This window comes from Rhamphochromis longiceps, linkage group LG23, assembly GCF_057381845.1.
Source record: "Rhamphochromis longiceps isolate RC_006_pf linkage group LG23, R_longiceps_female_GT1.1, whole genome shotgun sequence".
Classification (NCBI taxonomy): Eukaryota; Metazoa; Chordata; class Actinopteri; order Cichliformes; family Cichlidae; genus Rhamphochromis; species Rhamphochromis longiceps.
In genome coordinates this window covers 2,899,679-2,919,792 of record NC_140578.1, presented here as the reverse complement: position 1 = coordinate 2,919,792, position 20,114 = coordinate 2,899,679, and the positions used below count along the sequence as shown (strand labels likewise).

At 39.7% G+C, this 20,114-nt stretch overlaps 1 protein-coding gene across 1 annotated transcript in view; it reads left to right on the top strand.

The window, feature by feature from the left end:
- Window positions 1-6,786: 6,786 nt before the first annotated feature.
- The window catches only part of atf6 (activating transcription factor 6), a 29,913-nt gene continuing 16,585 nt past the window's right edge, over window positions 6,787-20,114 (top strand). Inside the window, exons 1-7 of the mRNA XM_085399493.1 lie at window positions 6,787-7,019; window positions 8,091-8,179; window positions 8,528-8,606; window positions 8,870-8,967; window positions 9,624-9,747; window positions 10,029-10,232; window positions 11,781-11,950. Coding sequence (XP_085255619.1) covers window positions 6,920-7,019; window positions 8,091-8,179; window positions 8,528-8,606; window positions 8,870-8,967; window positions 9,624-9,747; window positions 10,029-10,232; window positions 11,781-11,950 — 864 coding nt within the window. The 5' untranslated portion in view covers window positions 6,787-6,919. The remainder of the gene's footprint in view (window positions 7,020-8,090; window positions 8,180-8,527; window positions 8,607-8,869; window positions 8,968-9,623; window positions 9,748-10,028; window positions 10,233-11,780; window positions 11,951-20,114) is intronic.

Genomic DNA, 20,114 nt, shown 5'->3' with positions numbered 1-20,114 from the left:
CGGCAAAAACAGGGCTTCTCCCAATGACAACAGTGGTCGATATCAAGCTCCAACACGATCATGACGAAACATCTCTCCTGCAGCGACACTGTGTTGCAATATTTTCATAGTAAAATGTTACTTTGGCGACAGAAAGAAAGAAATAAGGTGTTTTACAGTCTACACGTTGTCTTCTTCCTATTTATAGGCAGCGTAATCAGATCAATCTTTAATAGGCCAATGAAAATAAATCTAGTCGGTCTAGGAAGGGAATGCAAGCTGGATTTTATTGATGACAGGCGATATGTTTGGGCATGACAACCAGTTTAAATACAATAGGTAACGTTATCCTTATATTTTAAAATAATTGCTCCACTGACTTTAGAGTCTGTAGGTCTGTACTTATCTGACACAGATTCTTTAACTTCTTCTCATAAAATCACGCGATTTAAAAAAAAAATTAGCTTTATTATTTGCAGCCTACACACAACTCCAAAAACAAACACCTGCTTCCAGCTCCTAAATTATCCGGTTTAATCTGTATTTGGTAGGTTATTAACTCCAATTAAATATCTCATTTGGCTTTGCTTAAAGCCTATTAAATCTGTGACTACAGCCTATAACAATTCCAAATGCAAAACACTCTTTTTAATCTCCTGCCGTCTTCCTGTGAAGGGATCTCTCCAGTGTTTACCTAATTGTTTAGTGTGAGTCCTGGTCTGGGTACCCCCCCGGAGCCCCCCCACACACACCCCTGTTCACAGTGCGGGGTCATGTAGGGGTGAAGCTCCCGGTACCTCAGAAGGTTATTTAGGAGTCAAGCCGCACTGAGGCATTCACAGTCTTGAACTGCAGAGCGGGCAGACGCTCCGTCAACGCCCGGCCGCTGACCACTCAGCGGGCCTTTGGGCTGCCCCGCTAATAGGACAGGCACCCCGGCACTCCCGTCCTTGTAACAGCGACCCATAAAAGAGCACAGGAGGATGCTAACCAAGATGAATGGGATTTTTTTCTCAGCTCATTCTACACTAATCAGAGCTTTTCATTTGTTATGGCCTTGCGCCAGCCCCTCAGCGCAGCCTTCCATTAGGGCCAGATAACATATAAATTCATTAAAGTCAAACAGAGGCATTAAAATGGTCATTTGTCAGCTCTCTCTTTGTGTGTTCCTAATGGTGGCACATGGTTCAAGGCATTGCAATGATTTTGGTAGGGCTTTTTTTGCACTCTGGCTCAAAAAGGGGGGACGTGGGAATTACATATACACACACACACATATATATATACATATATATATTTATAGATAGATAGATAGATAGATAGATAGATAGATAGATAGATAGATATAAGAGTCTGTGTGTTTATATGTGTATTTTTTTTCTTTAATGAAAATTTTGAAATTCTAAAAACATATGTTCCTACTGGTTTTTATGCTTTATTAAAAAATAAATTCACATTATAAAAATCTGCTCAAATCCACATGTATAGTTTAAAACCTTTTTTTAATCTATCATATTTTATTTATTTATTCATTTAATTGCCTAATGTTTTATTTTGGGGATCATCTAATCCATCCATCAACTTCAGATCTCATTCCCCACCCACCCATCCTGCTCACACACACACACACACACCCATTCAAGCCCACTCAGTGAAGCAACCCTTTGCACTAATCCCTTTGTATTCACGGCCCCATTCCCACCAAACTGTCCTAAAGCCTAATCCTAAACCAAGCTCGACAAAGCTGGGCTACCTGCTAACAAGTCACAGTGCAGCTAAGAGGCCAACCGAAACCTTAACCAAACCGTCTGTTTAAGTCACCTTTAATCACCCCTTCGCATGCATTCATGTAAACAGCACCAGCTTATAGGTGCGTTCATTTTTTTCAGTCTTTCACCATTCTTTTGGCCCGCTTCCTGTATTTTCCCTGTTCCTTTCTGCATGTGTCCTTCTCTGGCTTCGGGATGGAAGTTCTAGCTGCGTCGTCATGGGAGATGACTCTCTCCATCTGCCTCCGCAGCCATGAGCCCATCTCCATCACGCTTTATCCGAGGGACTTCCACCACCCCCACCCTCCTGGACCCCTCTTCACCATTCTGACAACCCCTGCCCCCTGCTCAATAGCCTACATAAGCCTGCGATGATAAGTGTTCTCCCTCTTTGTGCGGGTTGGGATAAGACAATGCCACAGAGCACTACAGAACATCATCCATCTCATAGCTCATCAATCTGGCAGACAAAAGATGAAATGTAGCTCAAAGTCCCTTTCGCAAAAGGGGTTTTCTCTTTGCTTAGAAGAGGCTTGTAGCCCAACTTTCTCGCTCCTTTTCACTGCTAAGTAAAGTTCTTCTCCTCATGGCCACAGAGGAGGAAAGTATGGCTGTCTTTTCATAAAACACCAGTGCATAATTACAACTGCACAAAAACCCAATCAAATATGTAGACACAATTTCAATATCAAGTGACAGATGTACTCAGTGGCAGCAAAATTATCTTTTAGGCATGAAAAGCCTGACTGGAAACATGCTGTTAACTCACTAAAGCATGAGGCCTCTGCCACATTTACAGGAATTTGTTTTGTGGTAAATGCTAATTAAAGCCTGCTGTCAAATAAATGACACCATCTACTTTTGGTTCCTTGATTAAGTTTACATTGTCTCATGGCCAGCGTGGGGCTCTTTGTTCACTCACTGTGGTCTTTGTTTTATTTATGTGTTTATTTGTTTCAGCAATACATTCCTAACAAGATACTCCTTTTATGAGTAAATGTAAATTTACTTATACAGCATTTAGATCCATGTGAACAATAGTGTGTTGTTTCACCTCTTTAACCAGCATGACAAATAACAAGAGCATCAGAATGTAACCACCAAAGCATTAACTGTAACAAATTACTGTAAACAACCAATAAATTGAGTATAGTAACGTGCTGTAATCAACTTTTTCTTCTTTTTCAGTCATCAAGTCATCTGACTCGAGTCTTGCTCTGTTGCTTGTTTCTCATCTCATCTGAGCAAAATCCTGTTAGAGAAATCATGGGCACCGTCTACATCATAGGTGTCAAACTCTGGCCCGCGGGCCAGATTTGGCCCGCAGCCTAATTACATTTGGCCCACGAAGCCATACCAAATTATTATTAGAGCTGGCCTACTGGTATTATACAGCTAATATATATATATATTGTTTAGTATTAAGCTTTGCTTGTTCTATATTCAGTTTTTCAGCAAAACGTGTTTGAGTCCATAAGAAAAGATTCATTCTTATATCTGGAGGAATAAATATATTTCAATAAATATTAACGTTAGCCCGCGACTTTGTTCCAGTTTTGAATTTTGGCCCATTGTGTATTTGAGTTTGACACCCCTGGTCTACATCTTCCGTTATTGGTCTAAATGGAGTTTATTTAACCCTGTTTTCAAAAGTGTTTTGAGGAAGCAGTACGAGAGGAAACTGTTATCTTGCATTTAAAAAAAAGAAAATGAACTGAGAGACAAGAACACAGACTGAAAACCTTTTCTGCTTAAAAAAATGGCTTTTTTTCTACTTACTGATCTACAGTACAGTGAAACATCCTAAGCTAACCCTCGTTTTCCTTTATGTTGCTAGGGAAATTAGAAGCACTTACAATGATTTATTGAAATATGTTTCAATATAAATTGAAATAAAGTATATAAGGCAAAACCAGAGTTTATGCAATTCTAAAAGGCCTGAAAGTCAATATGTGGTATGACCACCTTTATAATCCACATGGCCTGAACTCTCATAGGCAAGCTTTCTTGTAATTTCTTTAAGTAGTCTTCAGGAAAAGTTCTCCAGTTTTTTGTTTCACTTTTGTCATCTTACATTGCTTCAATAATTTTTTGGCATACATCAGCCTTTTCTACCCATTTCCCTTCCTTAAGAATGGCTTTATGACAGCCACTTCTCCACTGAGACCATTTATGGTGACCCTTCAGTGAACAGTACATGGATGAGCTGAATGGCTAGCATCTCTCTGGTACTGATTTTTTTTTTTTGGTCCACTGTTCCTTTGTCCATTTTCCTCAGATTTAAGGAAACATTGCACACCATGCTGCAATAACAACCCGTTGTGCAATTCTAATAGCCAGTGGGAATTATTTTTATAGAGCAAAAGTACTATTTTATGTCTGTCAAGTTGTGCAGTCTTTAGCTTTTTTTTAATGAATTCAACTCAAGAGATGGAAACAAAGTATGTGTTTCACAGGCTGCTAATAGTAAAGTAACAAAGACTGGTTTCATAACGGGTTATTGTTTTATTCTAAGGGATTTTGTGAAGAATTAACAACAAAAAAAGCTTGTTGTGAGTGTGTTAAAGTGGGCATAATATTCAAATAACATAGTGTTCCTATTCTGCTGTGTGTTATTTATAGTGGCAACATACACTGTTTATATCAGCTGTTCATATTTGTATAAAATATATGTAACTGCTTTACCTGTCCCAAAATTACACAGGGCACCCTTAATTATCATCATTTCTACTCTGGTGTTCATTTAAAATTACTACGAATATTTAAAAAAAAATGTATTAAGTCTGTTTCAAACTTTAAAAAAAATTAGCAGAGCATCAGCATGAATGGTGCATTTCAGACAAAGGGAGGAGATGTGTTGTAGCAGCTTGTACACCAACAGCAGCAGCAATATGACCAAAGCCTCTAATCCATTTTACACAAATGTTCTGTTAAACCATTCAGCCAACATATCAGGTTAACCTGTTAATCTGCTCTTTGTGTCTGGCTCTCAGGGGCTTTTCTCACGATCAATATTATAAGTCCCAAACTGTCCACAGACTCCAAACAGACATGCTTGCATTGTTACCATAATCAAGACACCACAAAGTTAGCATTTTGAGTTCTGTTAATAGTAAAACCCTAGACTGGAACCATAGAGAACTATATCCTGCTAAGTAAACACAATATATTTTTAGACGTAGATGACCTCAATGTAAGTCTCCACCTTGAAGTATTAGGTTAAAACCAGTGGCTATTTCTTGTTGAGAGAAGCTTCAAACCAATCCAGCAGGGAATCAACCAGACCACCTCAGGTTAATCTCACTACGACCTGAAATGCCCATGAAGGATTAAGTCCAGTGTACACCTGCCGCTGATTTTTAGCACACAATGTCACTTAAAGTGACTGCGTTATTTTAAAATCACAAATTATAAACATAACTCTTAAGAGCTGATTAATTACCCGCGTTATTCAACGATACATAAATCTCTGATGCAGGACTGCTTAGAGTTTAGCTACAGAACTGATGACCCTTAACTTGTCCATATTTGCAGAGCACATTTTTAATGTCTTAACATGCTTTTTTTCCTTGTAAAATTGGAATGATTTTATATGATCTGATTTACGTCCACCTCTAAAAATAAAGTTTTACTTACAGAACTAGAAATAGGACTGAAAATGCACTCTAACATCTAGCAGAGTCTATGCGTGTCCAGCTATTATTGTAGCAGATATAATCTGTGTGAAGAGTTGTGTAGCTGTCAAGGTGTGTATGTGTGTTTTAAAAAAAAGCTTCACACCAAGATGAAATCTCTGACACTCAAGTACAGTTCACATCAGAATGGACCTGCACAGCAGCACAGAACCCCAGGAATTGGACAGAGTGGATAGATTCTGTCCATGCAATTCACACCTCCTCTGACCATTATTACAGCCAAGTTTGGTTGTCTTAAGAACGCTGCCCTATCAGTAGCTAGCTGGGGTAAAATGACCAGTCTAAACTGAGGAATCTGTCTTCAAAAAAATACCTTTATGTGTTTGTTTGTTTTTTAAAATTTCTCTCCCACAAAACTGACTCTGGCTTCAATAAGACCCAACATATGGGAAGTATCAGTGAAAATCTGGTCTGATTAGATATCACTTTTCACCTTATTTTTTGTGTTTCTGACAACTCTCATGTGACTACCATGTGCATGTGGCCTTAATGACTCATGGTGAAACATCATCATGTGCATGAGGCAAAAGGTTCCAATGCCTTGCCTCTCTGTCAAAAAAAGAGGGGGGAAAGCGAGAAAGCTGGCGGTGGATGTCAACTTAAAGTAAAGAACTTTAAACTAAGACGAATTACTGAGAAGAATACACTGGTGTCTACCACAAAGCAGACTGCGTTTTGTATATACACTTTGATGAACAAGATATTTTTGTCTCTTAAATGACCCCTTATGACCCCTTGCCAAAACATTACCTTTATTTAACCATATTCGGCCAATACAGGATTTTTTCGGTTTTTTTAAAACTGCAGAAATGCAGGTGTAGTCTTTAAAATTACTAGTTTGCTTTAGAACTTAACATAAGTGACTTACTCAACTTCTGCCTCATGATCTCAGCTCCTCCGTGTCGACAGAAATCAGCGTTTGAACACTAAACATTTCACGCCGTACCGTGGAGCCTGCAGTACGATCCTGCTGCCTAGTGGCGCAGTTAGGAACCACAAGCTGCGATGTCAATTTTCCAGCAGCATTAAAACGGTTGCAATTTGTAATACTTTTAGTGTCTTTGTTTAATGTCACTGTCGCTCTCGCATTGTTTGTTGTTGTTTTTGTTCATTTTTTCTTCCTATATATGTGTGTGTGTATTTATATATATACATGTCTTACTTGTAATTCTTTTAAGATCTCTTATTTTGCTTACTGTCATTTAGATAGCTATAACTCAGTCTTCTGTTCTGTGTATCTGTTACTTTTTTTCTGTTTTGAGAATCAGAGAGCAATAAAAGAAATTATTACAATAAAATTCCCAGCTGCGCGCCCATGCTCGCTGCGCGACGGGTCCCTCGGCGGCACCCGTAGACTGACGGTAAAGTCAGACGTGTATCTAAATGGGAAGTTCATCCCTAAACAGCCGCTTGATCAACAGTGGTATGATCGCGCTTTGTTACAGTGTGATAATATACTAATGAATTCAAAAGAGGATGTCATCCGACTTAACGTTAGACTTCGAAAATCATCGGCAATACCCTGCGATGGATAGTGAGGCAGGCATCATCTCCATCGATCAGGAGGGAGAGTGGGGTAAGCAACAGCGGAGCTCACATATTCTAGAAAGACCTATAGAGAGAAGCAGTGTAGCTGACCCAGGATATCAACAGAGACAACACGTATAAAAGAGGAGTGTTTATAAGTCGGTTGTTTTAAAGACACAAGTAGGAGGTTTATGTGTTGTGCTTGTTGTCACACTCCTAAGTCTAAGTTAGCCATTTAGCATTAGCCATGATGCTGTGATGATGTAACAGCAGGTAATTGGAGTTATAACCAGCACTGTAACTGGAGACAGGGCACACTTCACACTGCATTGTCTGATCATTATTACAGATATGTAATACTAAATATTGATAATATATAAAGTGCACAACTTACCCTAAAAAAACAAAAACACGAAGATTGTAGATTTTTTTTCTAATTTTTACTGATTTATTTTAATAATCGCTTTTAAGGTCTCGAAAAGTACAACTTGTTAACAATTTATATATTTATTGTTATCTATTATTATCATTATTAATGCTATTTTTTATTAGGTTACTAATAATAGACTTGCTGTTTGCACTTACTTGTGTTTTATGCTGAATTGTGTAATAACCCGAGGAAGAAAATGTAGAAGAAACAAATAAGATGTTAAAAATGAAAGTGAAACAGATTTGTTAAAGTGTGACCATAATAAACTTGTTTGGCCTGTTAGAGTTTATGCTTTGAAAAAGACAAAAAACAAAGATACATTTTTAAGGGTACATTTTTTGGTGTTAGTAGTTTTGTCTGTAATTGTGTTATGCTGTGTTGTGCGTGTTGAGCATGCATGTTTTTGTGGCACAGTCTGAACTGTATTGATTACTTTTCCAAATTACACATTGCCTGTATGGGCTATTTATTGAATATGGCAGAACTAACTAAATACAGTAAATTTGATCATACCAGCTTGTCTCTTTTACTGGCAGTTAACCGCAAGAAAAAAGCAAAAGCCAAATGTGCCACTTACTTATTTTGAAGATATTTTTTGTAATTGTTTTGTAATTGTCTTCTTCAATAATCTCATGATAAAGATTTCTAATGGAAAGCAATTGTCTGTGTTCTGTTCTCATTGACATACAGACTTAAGCCTGTTCGATGAGCTGGAGAAACTAGGCGATGAGCTGCGGGATGCAGATGAGCTGCTTGAGGCTCTTGATAATGCTGGCTATGTGAGTAACTCATCCTCTTAATATGCAAATACACGGGGAAGTGAAAGATCAGCCCAGTGGAAATCTGAAAAAAATTGACTGTGTGGTGCTGAAGGTAGAGCCTAAGATGGCTACAGCCACATTTTGTTATGCAAGGATAGATCATGCACCAAAAAAAAAAAAAATTCCACCTACATCGTGCATGCAAAAAAAATACTGTAGACTCAAATAAATGTCCCAGAATTCAAACGTGTTTAATTTTATCAGCTATAAATGACACATTGATTGGATTTCCCTACATGCATTTGCTTCCATTCTGCTTTCTCAGGAAGTCCATTTTTTTTCAAAACCATATGTTTGATTTCTCAGGCCAATGGTGTTCCAGTTCTGGACTTTGACATCGACATTCCTCCATGGAATGAAATGGATACATGCAGCATTTCCACAGGTACGTGGTGTCACACTGCAGCACAAAATAAGGACTATATAAATAAATCTAAAAGGGATATTACTCAGGGATAATATAGCTGTTTTACTACATGCATGTAACATTGGTGCGTCATTATTTTTCAAACTTGTCCACCATGCAGTAGGTTTAATGGTCCAACAATACAAAAGTATTGAATGGTTCAATACTTGAGAGACGCATTGGCTTATGCTGAATAAGACTCGCACATATTGCCCATTGTTTCCATGTCCTTGTGCATCCAGATGGTGAGGTGAGCGTGGACTCTCTGTCACCTGCCCACACTCTGAGCTCGGTGCCCTCTCCTGCCTCAGTGGAAGCTTTGTCTCCGTGTTCCTTGCAGGTAAGACACGGTTTTCAACTCTTTGTCCTTCCTGGTTTTTCTGCATTTGAATTTCATTTCCAATGCAAATTGCACTTTGTTTCACAATGTGATTATTTACATGCTTACATGCTTTGAGCAGTTGCAGCAACAAAAATTTTCATCCAGATGGCGTTCAAACAATGACAGCTGCTCTTTCCTTTTGGATGGTCATGCACACACTTGAGACACTTATTACCAAAAGCCTTAAACACCTTGTCAGATTAATAATTTGCCATCCATCTGAAATGTGCTCCAACGTCTCGTTAAAAACAGAAAAAAAGGTGCTGACAGCTTCAAGCATATTAGCATAATTTAGCAGGCAGATGTTTTCACAGCGTGTCAAAACAAGGACAAGGGTTACATCTTTTTCTGGCCTCAACACAGTCTGCACGCATTTGTCTGCTAAAGGAATCGTCCTGACTTCTCCAAGGACACATTTGTCTGCTGGAGTCTTTGAGTACTGATAAGGACTCTATCTGTTTTTATCTGGCGTGCCTTGAGCACACATAGAGTACAAATGGCTTCACAAATTAATTTATAGTGTCACGGGTGAAACGTATTTAAACAGTGATGTGACTACACTGATCATGTCCTTGAAGATACACGATCTAAATCTCATTTGTTTCTTCATTCAGGATGAGGCCCTGTCTCCACAATCGCAGCCGTCTCCTCTTTCAGTCTGCTCAGAGTCCAGTGGCTTTTCTGAAATCTCTTCCCCACCTCGAAAAGCTGCAAAGAGGACCAATCAGGTTGTACGAGGTGAGGCAGCTTCTGCCACCACACGTCTGCTAGCTATTCAGCTTTTCTCAATATTTAGACATTTGATTACTAAAACAGGGAAGATTTGCTATTTTTGCACCACAGTATGGGTTTGCAAAACTCTGGGATGTCGAGTCCTGAAAAAAAAAAGTCCTTTAAGAATAACTTATAACTGTAAATGCATATTTGTTTTCCTGAGCTTAGGATATTTATATGAATACCGTTTCCTTGTCTAACTACTTCCATCCCTGTCCTTTGACATATGCACACATGCACACCAGCCAAGCCAGTGCAGCCGGTCAAGAAGCCGATTCAGATTGGCCCAAAGGTTTCCATCCAGCCCAAACCACTGATTACAGCTGTGCCATTGGCTCAAGCAGCAGCTCCCATGCAGGCCAAGACAATCATCATCCAGCCCCTGCAGACCACTGTGCTCCCTGTGGTAAAACCAGCTCCAGTCAGCATCAAACCAGCACCCCCTGCAGGTCAGGGCTCACACTGCAACACATCAAAACATGCTTCTCCCTCCCTGCACTGTATTGCATCAGACCAATGCATTAGTCATATTAACTGGAAATTTGATATGTCTTACTCATAATACTTTGTAACTCATAATTTAGAGATGATATTCAGGATTATGTTGTCAGTGCTACTGAATCTTTTGTAAGCAATAATTTAATTGTTGTATCTTTGCCAGTAGGTGGTGCTTTAACAACAGTTTTTGCTCTGTGTGAGGCTGTTTCTCACTATTTTGCTTGATGATCAATACATAAGAATGAAATTAGACAGTAGATTATCTTAATCAAAATATGTCCATATTTGCCTAACATTTGGAAAAAAATATGCTCTTTTTAAATCATTATTTTTTAATAAATAGCCGAACAAACTTGCTTTCTAACCAAAAAGTGAGACTGTTTATGGGCTGCTATGTGTTTCGTGCATTAGAGTCATTATTGCTGTTGTTTCTTTCTGGTTTAGCCTTTCTGGGTGACCAGTCAGGCCCTCTGTGTTTGTTACATCAGCAGCATCTAAGCCAATGTAAATACTTATGTCATTGCTTGGGTCCCAAATGGGTGGAGCATCTGACCTCTCTCGAAGTGAATTTGAACTTGGCTCCGCTGTCTGCCTTGTAACGGCCAAGATGGCAGATGGTTAAGGCCAAGACATTCAAATGCAAAGCCCCAGATGGAAATTTATTCAAGCGTGCTCAGTGCTATGAAGGGTATTGTTTTATGAGCTCATCAACATTCACAGCTGAGGAGTAAACCTCCTCAGCAACGGGACGATTTGAAAAAGGAAAGAAAGGAAATGAAACTGTTTATTGATTATTTTCCAACAAACAAACATGCTGAACCAAACGTTTGACGTTTTTTTTAGGCCTATGACTTCTTACACATGGTGAACTTGGGCGCAGGACTTGGTGTTGGCACTGCACACATTCATTAGCAGAACTGGCAAACGCTTGCACAATTAGCATTGACAGGTTTAGCATTAAAGGGGAAGGTGGCAGGGTCAGCTTGATGAGTGGTTCCTGGCACACCGCTCTGGGAGGCTTCTGCATTAGTAAGACCTTAATTTATAGTGACAGTCTTGCATTATGTTTTCCTTGTTTATTGCATTTGAGCTATGTTGTACTTCAAGTGTGGGGACACGTGCACATTTATGTCTGTTTAAGCTGATAAGCATCACAAACCTATCACGGTGGAATGTGCAAGTTTAAGACCATGGGTCAAGATGGCAAACATCTTCTCCACCTGTAATTTAACAAAAAAGTCCTGTTAAAGAGAAGGAGGTGTATGTGGGTCACCAGAGGCAGGGAGGAGTTTGGAGGAACCTGCATCTGCATCATTTTTACAGGGCACATTGGGCTCATCTTTCTTTTGTGTATTGTCACTGTACAAGACGAAGGCTGGATGAAAAAATAAATGCGAAAGCAAAGTAATCTTCATTAGTCTATGTTAATCACACAATAAAAATATGATTAGCGTGGTTAAGACCTTTAATTTGAAAAAGCCTGTGTGTCTCTCTCTCAGGTCACCCTCTTTTGCTGTCTCAGCCAAGCCAGCTACTGCAGATCCAAACACCACAGGCCATCTCTGGGAGCGTGGTCACTATGCCAGCACTCAGCCAGGACTGGTCTGTACCCGTCGCTGCTCCACCAGTGGTTTCGGGCACACTTTTGACCCCATCCTCAGAGGATGATGTGAGTTCTGAGCATTCTCTAAGAATCTTCTTTTATGAGAGTTTCTATATAATCACCCAACACTGAGATGTTACCACTTCTGGTTTAAAAGCTCTTATCCATAAAATATACAGGGAAAAAAAATTCTTTCTTATTTTGTGTGTCATGATTATTCATCTTTCTCTGTATGCTGACTGTTAACTTGTTTTTGTGGGGATTTGTTGGGTGTTTACTCTAAAATCAGGTGCATTAAATGCAGGCACATGTGGTGATATAAGTATAAGTAGTATAATTCTTATTTGTTCCACTTTTCATAGACAGGTTACAAAGTGCTTTACAAACTATACAGAGTTGGAGTTAAAAGTAAATATAAAATTAAAAGAAAGCACCGGAGTAATATATCTGATTATCGTTCAGAGCAAGTTTACCAAAATAAATAAATAAATTACAAGCTTGTAAAACATTTTTATTTTTACCCTGTGTGTTTTAGAAGCATGCAGGCCTTTAATGAGTATTTCAACGACAGTGGAGGAGTATCTTAAGGATAGGTAGGATTTTTAAGCTCACGAAACGCTGTGATGGTCGTAGTCTTTAATTTGCTACCTAACTAGCAATGTGCCCAAGTTATTCACAGGAATAAATGGTGCCTTCAACACCTGTGTTTGTGTGCGCGTGTGTGTATCGACATGCAAGTACTTGCCTGTGTGCGCTTGCATGGAGCAGCATTGTTTTGCATCGTGAGTGTGCGTGCAGTTGCTCACTTTGTGATGCTGTGCTCCGGGTGTTTACGCTTGAACTGGATCCTGTCCAACCCAAACTCCCCCATTTAAACCTTTTTTTTTTTTGTATTAATTTTAATCTCACAAACCATTAACTGTGATTTTTGGCTAAAATGGTGGAAATGAAAAAGCATTTATAGCTGTTGTTTATAATAATGAATCCATTTTTCCACACTGAGAGAAAAGTTATTACTCTGCATGGACCATGCCAGTCACTGAAGACACAAATTGCTGCTTTTTTTTGCATAGAGAGTGAGTACCAGGCACGTTCATTTACTTTATACCAGAGGTGGGACCAAGTCATTGTTTTGCAAGTCTCAAGTAAGTCTCAAGTCTTTATCCTCAAGTCTCAAGTCAAGTCTCAAGTAATGTCAGGCAAGTCAGAGTCGAGTCTCAAGTCACTGGTGTAAAAGTCCGAGTCAAGTCACAAGTCTGAAACTTTGAATTTCAAGTCCTTTCGAGTCTTTAAAAAAAAAAAACGAAAAAATAATGTTGCAGTTATGCTAAATGTAAATATTAGACCATGTAATTTTTTAATCTGTGTTTTTCTCAACACATGACAAAATAGTGAACTTAGAAAATATACACAAATTGTGAAATTGCACCTCTTTAAAATGCAGCTCAATTAAACCTAGCTCCAAGAATAATTTTCACCGACAGTTCTGAGATAAGCTGCATGTTATTCTTGGATGCGGTTGTAGGACCGGCTTTAAAATCGCATGACAAAAATATCATACACATTAAAAAAAACTGTATCACCAACGTAGCCTGGACAACATTTGCTAGTTAGATGAAGTCAGCTATCTCATCGTAGCATATTTATATGCATATTTATAATCATACGGTTCTTGGAGTGAGCGCATACACTCATGAAGTTTAGTAACTTCCGGTCACTGCAACAAGCCCAGGTACAGTTTACCGACGGATGGGTGCAGGACCTTGAAATGCACCGTGTAGAAAGTAAAGACCATCGTACGTATCATAAGTTTACCAGTCTCACAAATCGTCGTCATAAATACACATTCCTTAACCGTTTATTAATAGGACCTTTGAGCTCAACGGTAATTAATTAGCAGTGGAAATAATTTCTGGTAGCATCACAGAAATGTAGCAGTGACAATAATACTGTATGCTGTAATCGTACTGGGCAATTAGTGATACAAAAAACCTGTTTTATCCTGTGAATAAAAGTATATGTTTTTGTCAATGTACCATAATAACAGAAGCGAAACGCAATATTGTGTCAGGACAATTCACTATTTATGCACAATAAACAAAGGAGCATAGCGCGACAATTTCTGTTCAGCGCCAGACTTGCTTGTAACCTATATCACCAATTATGTTATGAAAATGACGTATTAACTACTAAAAAACACTGACCTTCCTGTAAATGCTTGGAGCAGACTAACCTGTGAGCTGGAGGGTTCTGGGACGTTATATTTGATCTTTGAATGGCTGCAATCCAGTCGCCTCTTTGTTACTTCGGAAACATGGCTCGAACAATTTCTCTTCAACGACGTAATCCGATAACAACCGATCTCTTTACCCGTCGGCTTCCCGTGGCTGTCATGCGACCGGCTATTGCAGTTAATAATACAACGGCTTCTTGACATTTTTGTGACATTTTTGCCACGAGTTCCCAGAATCCTTTGCGGTTCTACCCGTGAATGACGTCACATTTTCAATCTCTATATAATATGCATGTTAAATTTTATATTTGGGGTAAAATATCAAGTCTTTTCAAGTAAACCGGTTCAAGTCCAATTCAAGTCCCAAGTCATTGGTGTAAAAGTCCAAGTCAAGTCACAAGTCTTACAATATTTTTTCAAGTCAAGTCTAAAGTCATAAAATTAATGACTCGAGTCTGACTCGAGTCCAAGTCATGTGACTCGAGTCCACACCTCTGCTTTATACCAGGGGCACTCAAAGTGCCAGTGTAGGGAGCCAGTTTATGATGGAGGGCTATAGAAATCCACACGTGAAACACTTACTTTGCAATGTCACTGCTCAGAGGGTGGTTTGTCTTGGTGGTTGTCATTTTTGTGCGAGTTTTGTAGTTTTGGAGGGTTTTGTTTTGTTTTGCGGGTTTTTTAAACCACTGATGAAGTGGCATTTCTTGAAACCAACTCTGTTTCTTAAGACTTATGGTGGCTAGAGCAGAACTGAAAGTTACATGAACTTTTTCTTATGCAGCTCTTTTCTACTCTACATGAGCATTTGAAGTGCTTTATAGAACATGCATTCGCACAAGCACCTTTTTCTGTGCCTTGCCTCTAGACTAGTGCTTTCTCTCTAACGATCGCATACACCTACACTCTGGTGAATGCATCGGGAGCAACTCAGGGTTCAGTATCTTGCCCCAGGATTTCTTGGCATGCAGATCAGTACGCTTGGGCAACGAACCACCAACCTTCCCATTAGGAGACCACCTACTCTATCTCCTAAACCACAGCCACCCCTAAGAAGTTAAAACAGAAGAAAACTGTTCCTTTTGTCTCATTTTGCACCATTATACATAGTATGAAATGTAGAGAATCACATTCTTTCTTTGTTGTGCGCAGGGGCCGAATAAAATGTTAACAACGGCCACCATTTGTGACCACAGACCACACTTTGAGAACCGTGGCTTGAGACCACGTTATGATCTGAAAGGAATGATTTTCACTTTGTAATCAGAGATAAATCTTAAGGAATGCTGCAGAGCACTGAGACGACACAAACATGTAAAAATACAAATAGACGATGAGTGTTTTTTTTTAAATTTGCTACAGTAGAACAGATTACTTTGAAAAGGACGGGACATTGCTTTCAGTATTAATGGCAGAGGGTGTATTCTTTCGTGTGATGCGTTCAGGGGTGATGCCAGGACAGCTGCGCTTTCCCCACACGCATTCGTTTCTCCCTGGTTGATTTTTACGACAGCGTATACATGCAACCGAGGCCCCGTTAACTGCAGCAGAGACTGCCCCAGCAATTTAAAAGACATAAAGTAAACTTGTAGTATTTTTTATTGTTTATGGCACATTTTCTTGGTCTCTTCATAAAGGGTCACCAACTTTTACAAGTGCTTGTCTTATTTTGTGTGGGCGCGTTTGTCGTGATCTTTTAAAGACCTGAGGCTAGCGACTCGCTGGGACTTTTAGCAAATTCGCTGTTGTTTCGGGCTTCGGTCTCCAGCACAGCAGTTACTCATGTCTTGTTCTCATCTGACCTTTATTGGGTTGAGAAACATGTTCTCACTCTGTCTCCTCTTTCAGACTTGTCTGTTTTGTTAGCAGGACTTCCACATTCCCAGCATGTCTCCTTAGCATTAGGCTGAACAGCAAAGTTGCAAAATTGAAAAGTTAACACATTTTGAACCTTTGTTAATTATGGAAAACCATGTGTCACATTTGTGGAATGTCTCTAAAACCATGTGTAGTGATTTCTGTGGTGACAGTGGGAAAATGTATCCAGATTTCTGCTGTTATTATCTCATGGGGCAGTGATATATGTGAACATGGAAAAACAGTTCACTTCATCTTAATTAATATTAACTTGGTTAATCGGGTAATTAAAAAAAAAAAAAGATTCTGAAAAGCGTCTGGGTTTGTTGTGTTTTTTTTTTAAATAAAATGTAATGGTTGACCTCTAGCTGTAAAAGCCGCCCACCCCTAAAAGGGCGTAGAGGAACTTGTCCAATTATCGCGGGCATAATTCAGTCGAGAGAAGCACTTTTTGTGCCAGACATCGAGAGAAATGTCGAAGAATTCCAAACCTCAGAGGCCAAAACAAATACTCCTCTCAGCCATTTGTAAACCCAACCAAGTCAATAAAGTTTATAATAGGTGATTAAAAGAAAGGGTCTGTAAACATTTAATTGTGAGCAGGACAAAGAGATCCAAAGTTTTGAAGTTCACCTTATTTACCAAGAGAAAAAGGTAGTGGAAATTTAAAAAGCTCATCTGAAGAGCCTTTTAAAGGACAACTGGGGCAGTTTTTACACATTTTTGTTAAGGATGGAATGTTTTTATATTTAGAGCAATTTCAATGGAGTTGGTTGTTTCTGTGGCACAACAAGGAGAATGTAAGAGGCTCGACTCTTCGTGAGAGAGCACTGCAGCTGCGTTCACTCATCGTGGTTTGGCTGCAGCAGAGTGGTGGACTTGATAGGCTTGTGGATGTGTAAAATGCCTGTTAAAGATGGCATGCTTGTGCCAGGTGTTGCTGCATGTTGTACAGTAAGTCTGTGTGTGTGTCGCTGATTCTGGTCTCCACAGTGCTGTATTTTGGCCTGCGTAAGCCTGGATGTTAAACGGCTGCAAAGGATTACATGCTTCAGACAGGTGTTGTGCAGTGCGACAGCTGTAAATAGCCATCAGGGATTGGGTCAGTGTAGTGTAATGGGCTCCCAAATGGCAAGGGATTTAGATGTATGTGAGTGTGTGTTTGTGTGCATGTGCATGCATGCAAGGGAAACCAATCCCGTCTGAAATTGCAGGCCTCAACAAAGGTTCCCATTAGTAGGATGGAAGGATTTACAGGGGTGGGCCCCAGGAAGGCCTGGTGGTCCCTGCGTACAGCTAACTCAGATATTTAGGCATGTTTAACTTCTTTTCATCAGAAATATTTCTAAAGCTGGACAGCTGAGACTGAGCTTGATTAAAAACATTGAATCCACTCGCTGGCCACTTTTTTTAGGTATACCTTTCTAGTACTTGGACCCCTTTTTCCTTCAGAATGGCCTTAATTCTTCATGACATGGATTCAACAAGGTGCTTGGACCTATTCCTCTGAGGTTTTGCAGCAACATCACACAGTTGCTGCAGATTTGCTGGCTGCACTTCAATGTTGCAAATCTCTTGTTCCAATACTTTACGTCTCAGACTTAATCCGTTAGATTGAGATCTGGTGACCGTGGAGGCTTTTTGAGTAAACTGAGCTCATTGTCATGTTGAAGAGCCTTGTACCTAATTCTGTTGGAAGCAGCCATTGTAAGATGCATACACTGTGGTAAAAACATGTTCAGTAACAATAGTGTGGTAGGCTTAGGCATTCACACTTGGTACTAACAGGCCCACAGTGTGCCTCTGGCCTCTGACATTAACAGGGCATTTCCACCCAGAGAACTGGCACTCACTGTTTTTTGGACCATTCTCTAAAAACTCTAGAAATGGTTGTGTGGGAAAATCCCAGTAGGTCAGCAGTTTGTGAAATACTCAGAAGTCACTTAAATCACCTTTCTTTGCCATTAGCAGTTGAAGAAAGTAGGCAGTGAGTGAATAACACATGAACACTTAACTTAAGACCCCTTTTTGTAGTCTCACCGTACAAGCACTGTGCACTTCACACTACATACTGCTGATGGGGAAAAATAGTAGTAGCTGTTATATTTTTTTCAGAAGCACAGCACGGTTAATCGCTCACTGTTTATATATAATTCCAAAATTTTGTCCTTAAACTGCCAGAACTCTGATCCAGGGTTATTATAGTAACTAAACTAAAATTGATGTGTTCATTGAGAGTCAGCTGATTTCCAAAAGTTCTACTGCCTGTACTAATTTTCCTAAATCTTGCCTCTGGCTCATGCCCTCCATACAATAATCATTACTAACTAAATTAAAGCTAAACATTTTTAAACAACAAAAAATCAACTGAAACAACCAAACGCACTCTGGAAACGAACTCAAACTAAACTGAATTAATAGACTTAAAGAAGTCAAAACGAAATAAACAAAAATCACATTAGAAAATACACGACTATAATAATGATCCACTCGCATCCTATTAGCAAACTTTATGGCTGAAGTAGGTTCATCATTCTGCTTGCTCTTTGCTCAACATATTGCAACCACATTGGCTACGACAGATCTGTAACTCATCACCTCTCTCCCGGCTTCCTCCTGCATTAGCAAAGATGTTTTCTTTGTCGGTACTGTGCGCATCCTTTCGACTGTTGGGGGACTTGTGATCTCGGCGACTGTCTGCGTCACGCTCGACTGAAATGTCACCTATGGAAACCATTTCACAGTTATGAGGGTTTATGACTCACAGTAAAATCATGAAACATTTACACCCTGACCCGTTAGAGGAAGCCACTATCATCTGGATAGATTAATGGTTAATCACAAACTTCCTTTTGGAATAATCCTTGAACTGTTGAACTGAATGAGGGGTTCCTCACTTGCATTGTGGCGATCAGACTCCTGTATGCTTTTCTCTCTTCACCCATATTCATCTGTTGAAGTGCTGTTGACCAGGAGTTGGGATGATCATGCAATTAGATGCATTCACACGGCGCTGATCAGTAAACCAACAGCTGTCTGCAGCTGTTGCTGTATGAGCTGTGCTTTGCTAATGGGCATTTTCCCCCCTTGTTTGCATTTCCCACTGGCATTCAAATAGTTTGAGTGTGAACAAGTATCACTGTTAGCCTCTCAACCCGCCAAGCTTCTTGAGAAATGCCACTCAGCCCCCTTTTTTTTGCCCCTTGCCCCACATCTTCCTCCCCAGCCTCATTGTGGACGCGACGTGAAGTTCCCCGTGCTCTTCACTCCCTGGTAACTGCTTACTTGCAGTGTTCCCAGGCTCGGGCTAGTGGCACGGCTCCCAGACCTCGGCTGGGAGACAGAAGAGTTTCTCAGGAGACAGAACACAAATACAGGGATCCAAATAACTTAATCACCAGCGGGGCTATTAGACCCTGGATCTTAGAGACTTACCCTTAGGAGGACGTTTGTGTTTGGAGAAGAGGGGCGGCGAGATGGCTGGGGAGTGGGTGGACAATGAAGGTGTTTGGGTAATCTGTGCCACTGGTTCTGCTAATTTGAGAGAGGTCATGTTAACATATGCACTATTTGGGTTAGCATGCGAGACTTTGATTTCAGTTGTCATCTTACTGACGTCAAGTGGAAAGAATCTAACAACTTGGGCGTGTCTTTATTTATTTATTAATTTGTTTATGTTGATATTTTTAAAGTCTTGATTCACACAAACGCCTCAGATAAACAAATCTGAACTGAAAAAAATGCCAGAATTGTATTTATTTATTTATAGTTTACCTTGAGAGTTAAAACAATAGATGCTGGCTGTGGCCGTTCTTATGTTTCCACATTTAGACCACTAACATATAAACTGTTTCTGTGTTTATGTGCCTGATGTGAACCCATTTATCAATGAGTGACACCTTTTCTAAACACACATATAGAATAGAAGCATTGCAGGTGACCTTTTATGCCCCTAGACGATCCTGGTGTAAATATTTTACTTAAAGCATACACTTAAGGGCTCTTTGGAGCGATGTTAATGCCAGGATTTGCTGAAGAATTGTCATTAACCTTACAATACATCCTTAATGTGTCTGTTTATTATTCTATCACTGAGGTAAACTAGAGCACCAGCAACAGAGGGAGTCTCTGGGTGAGAAT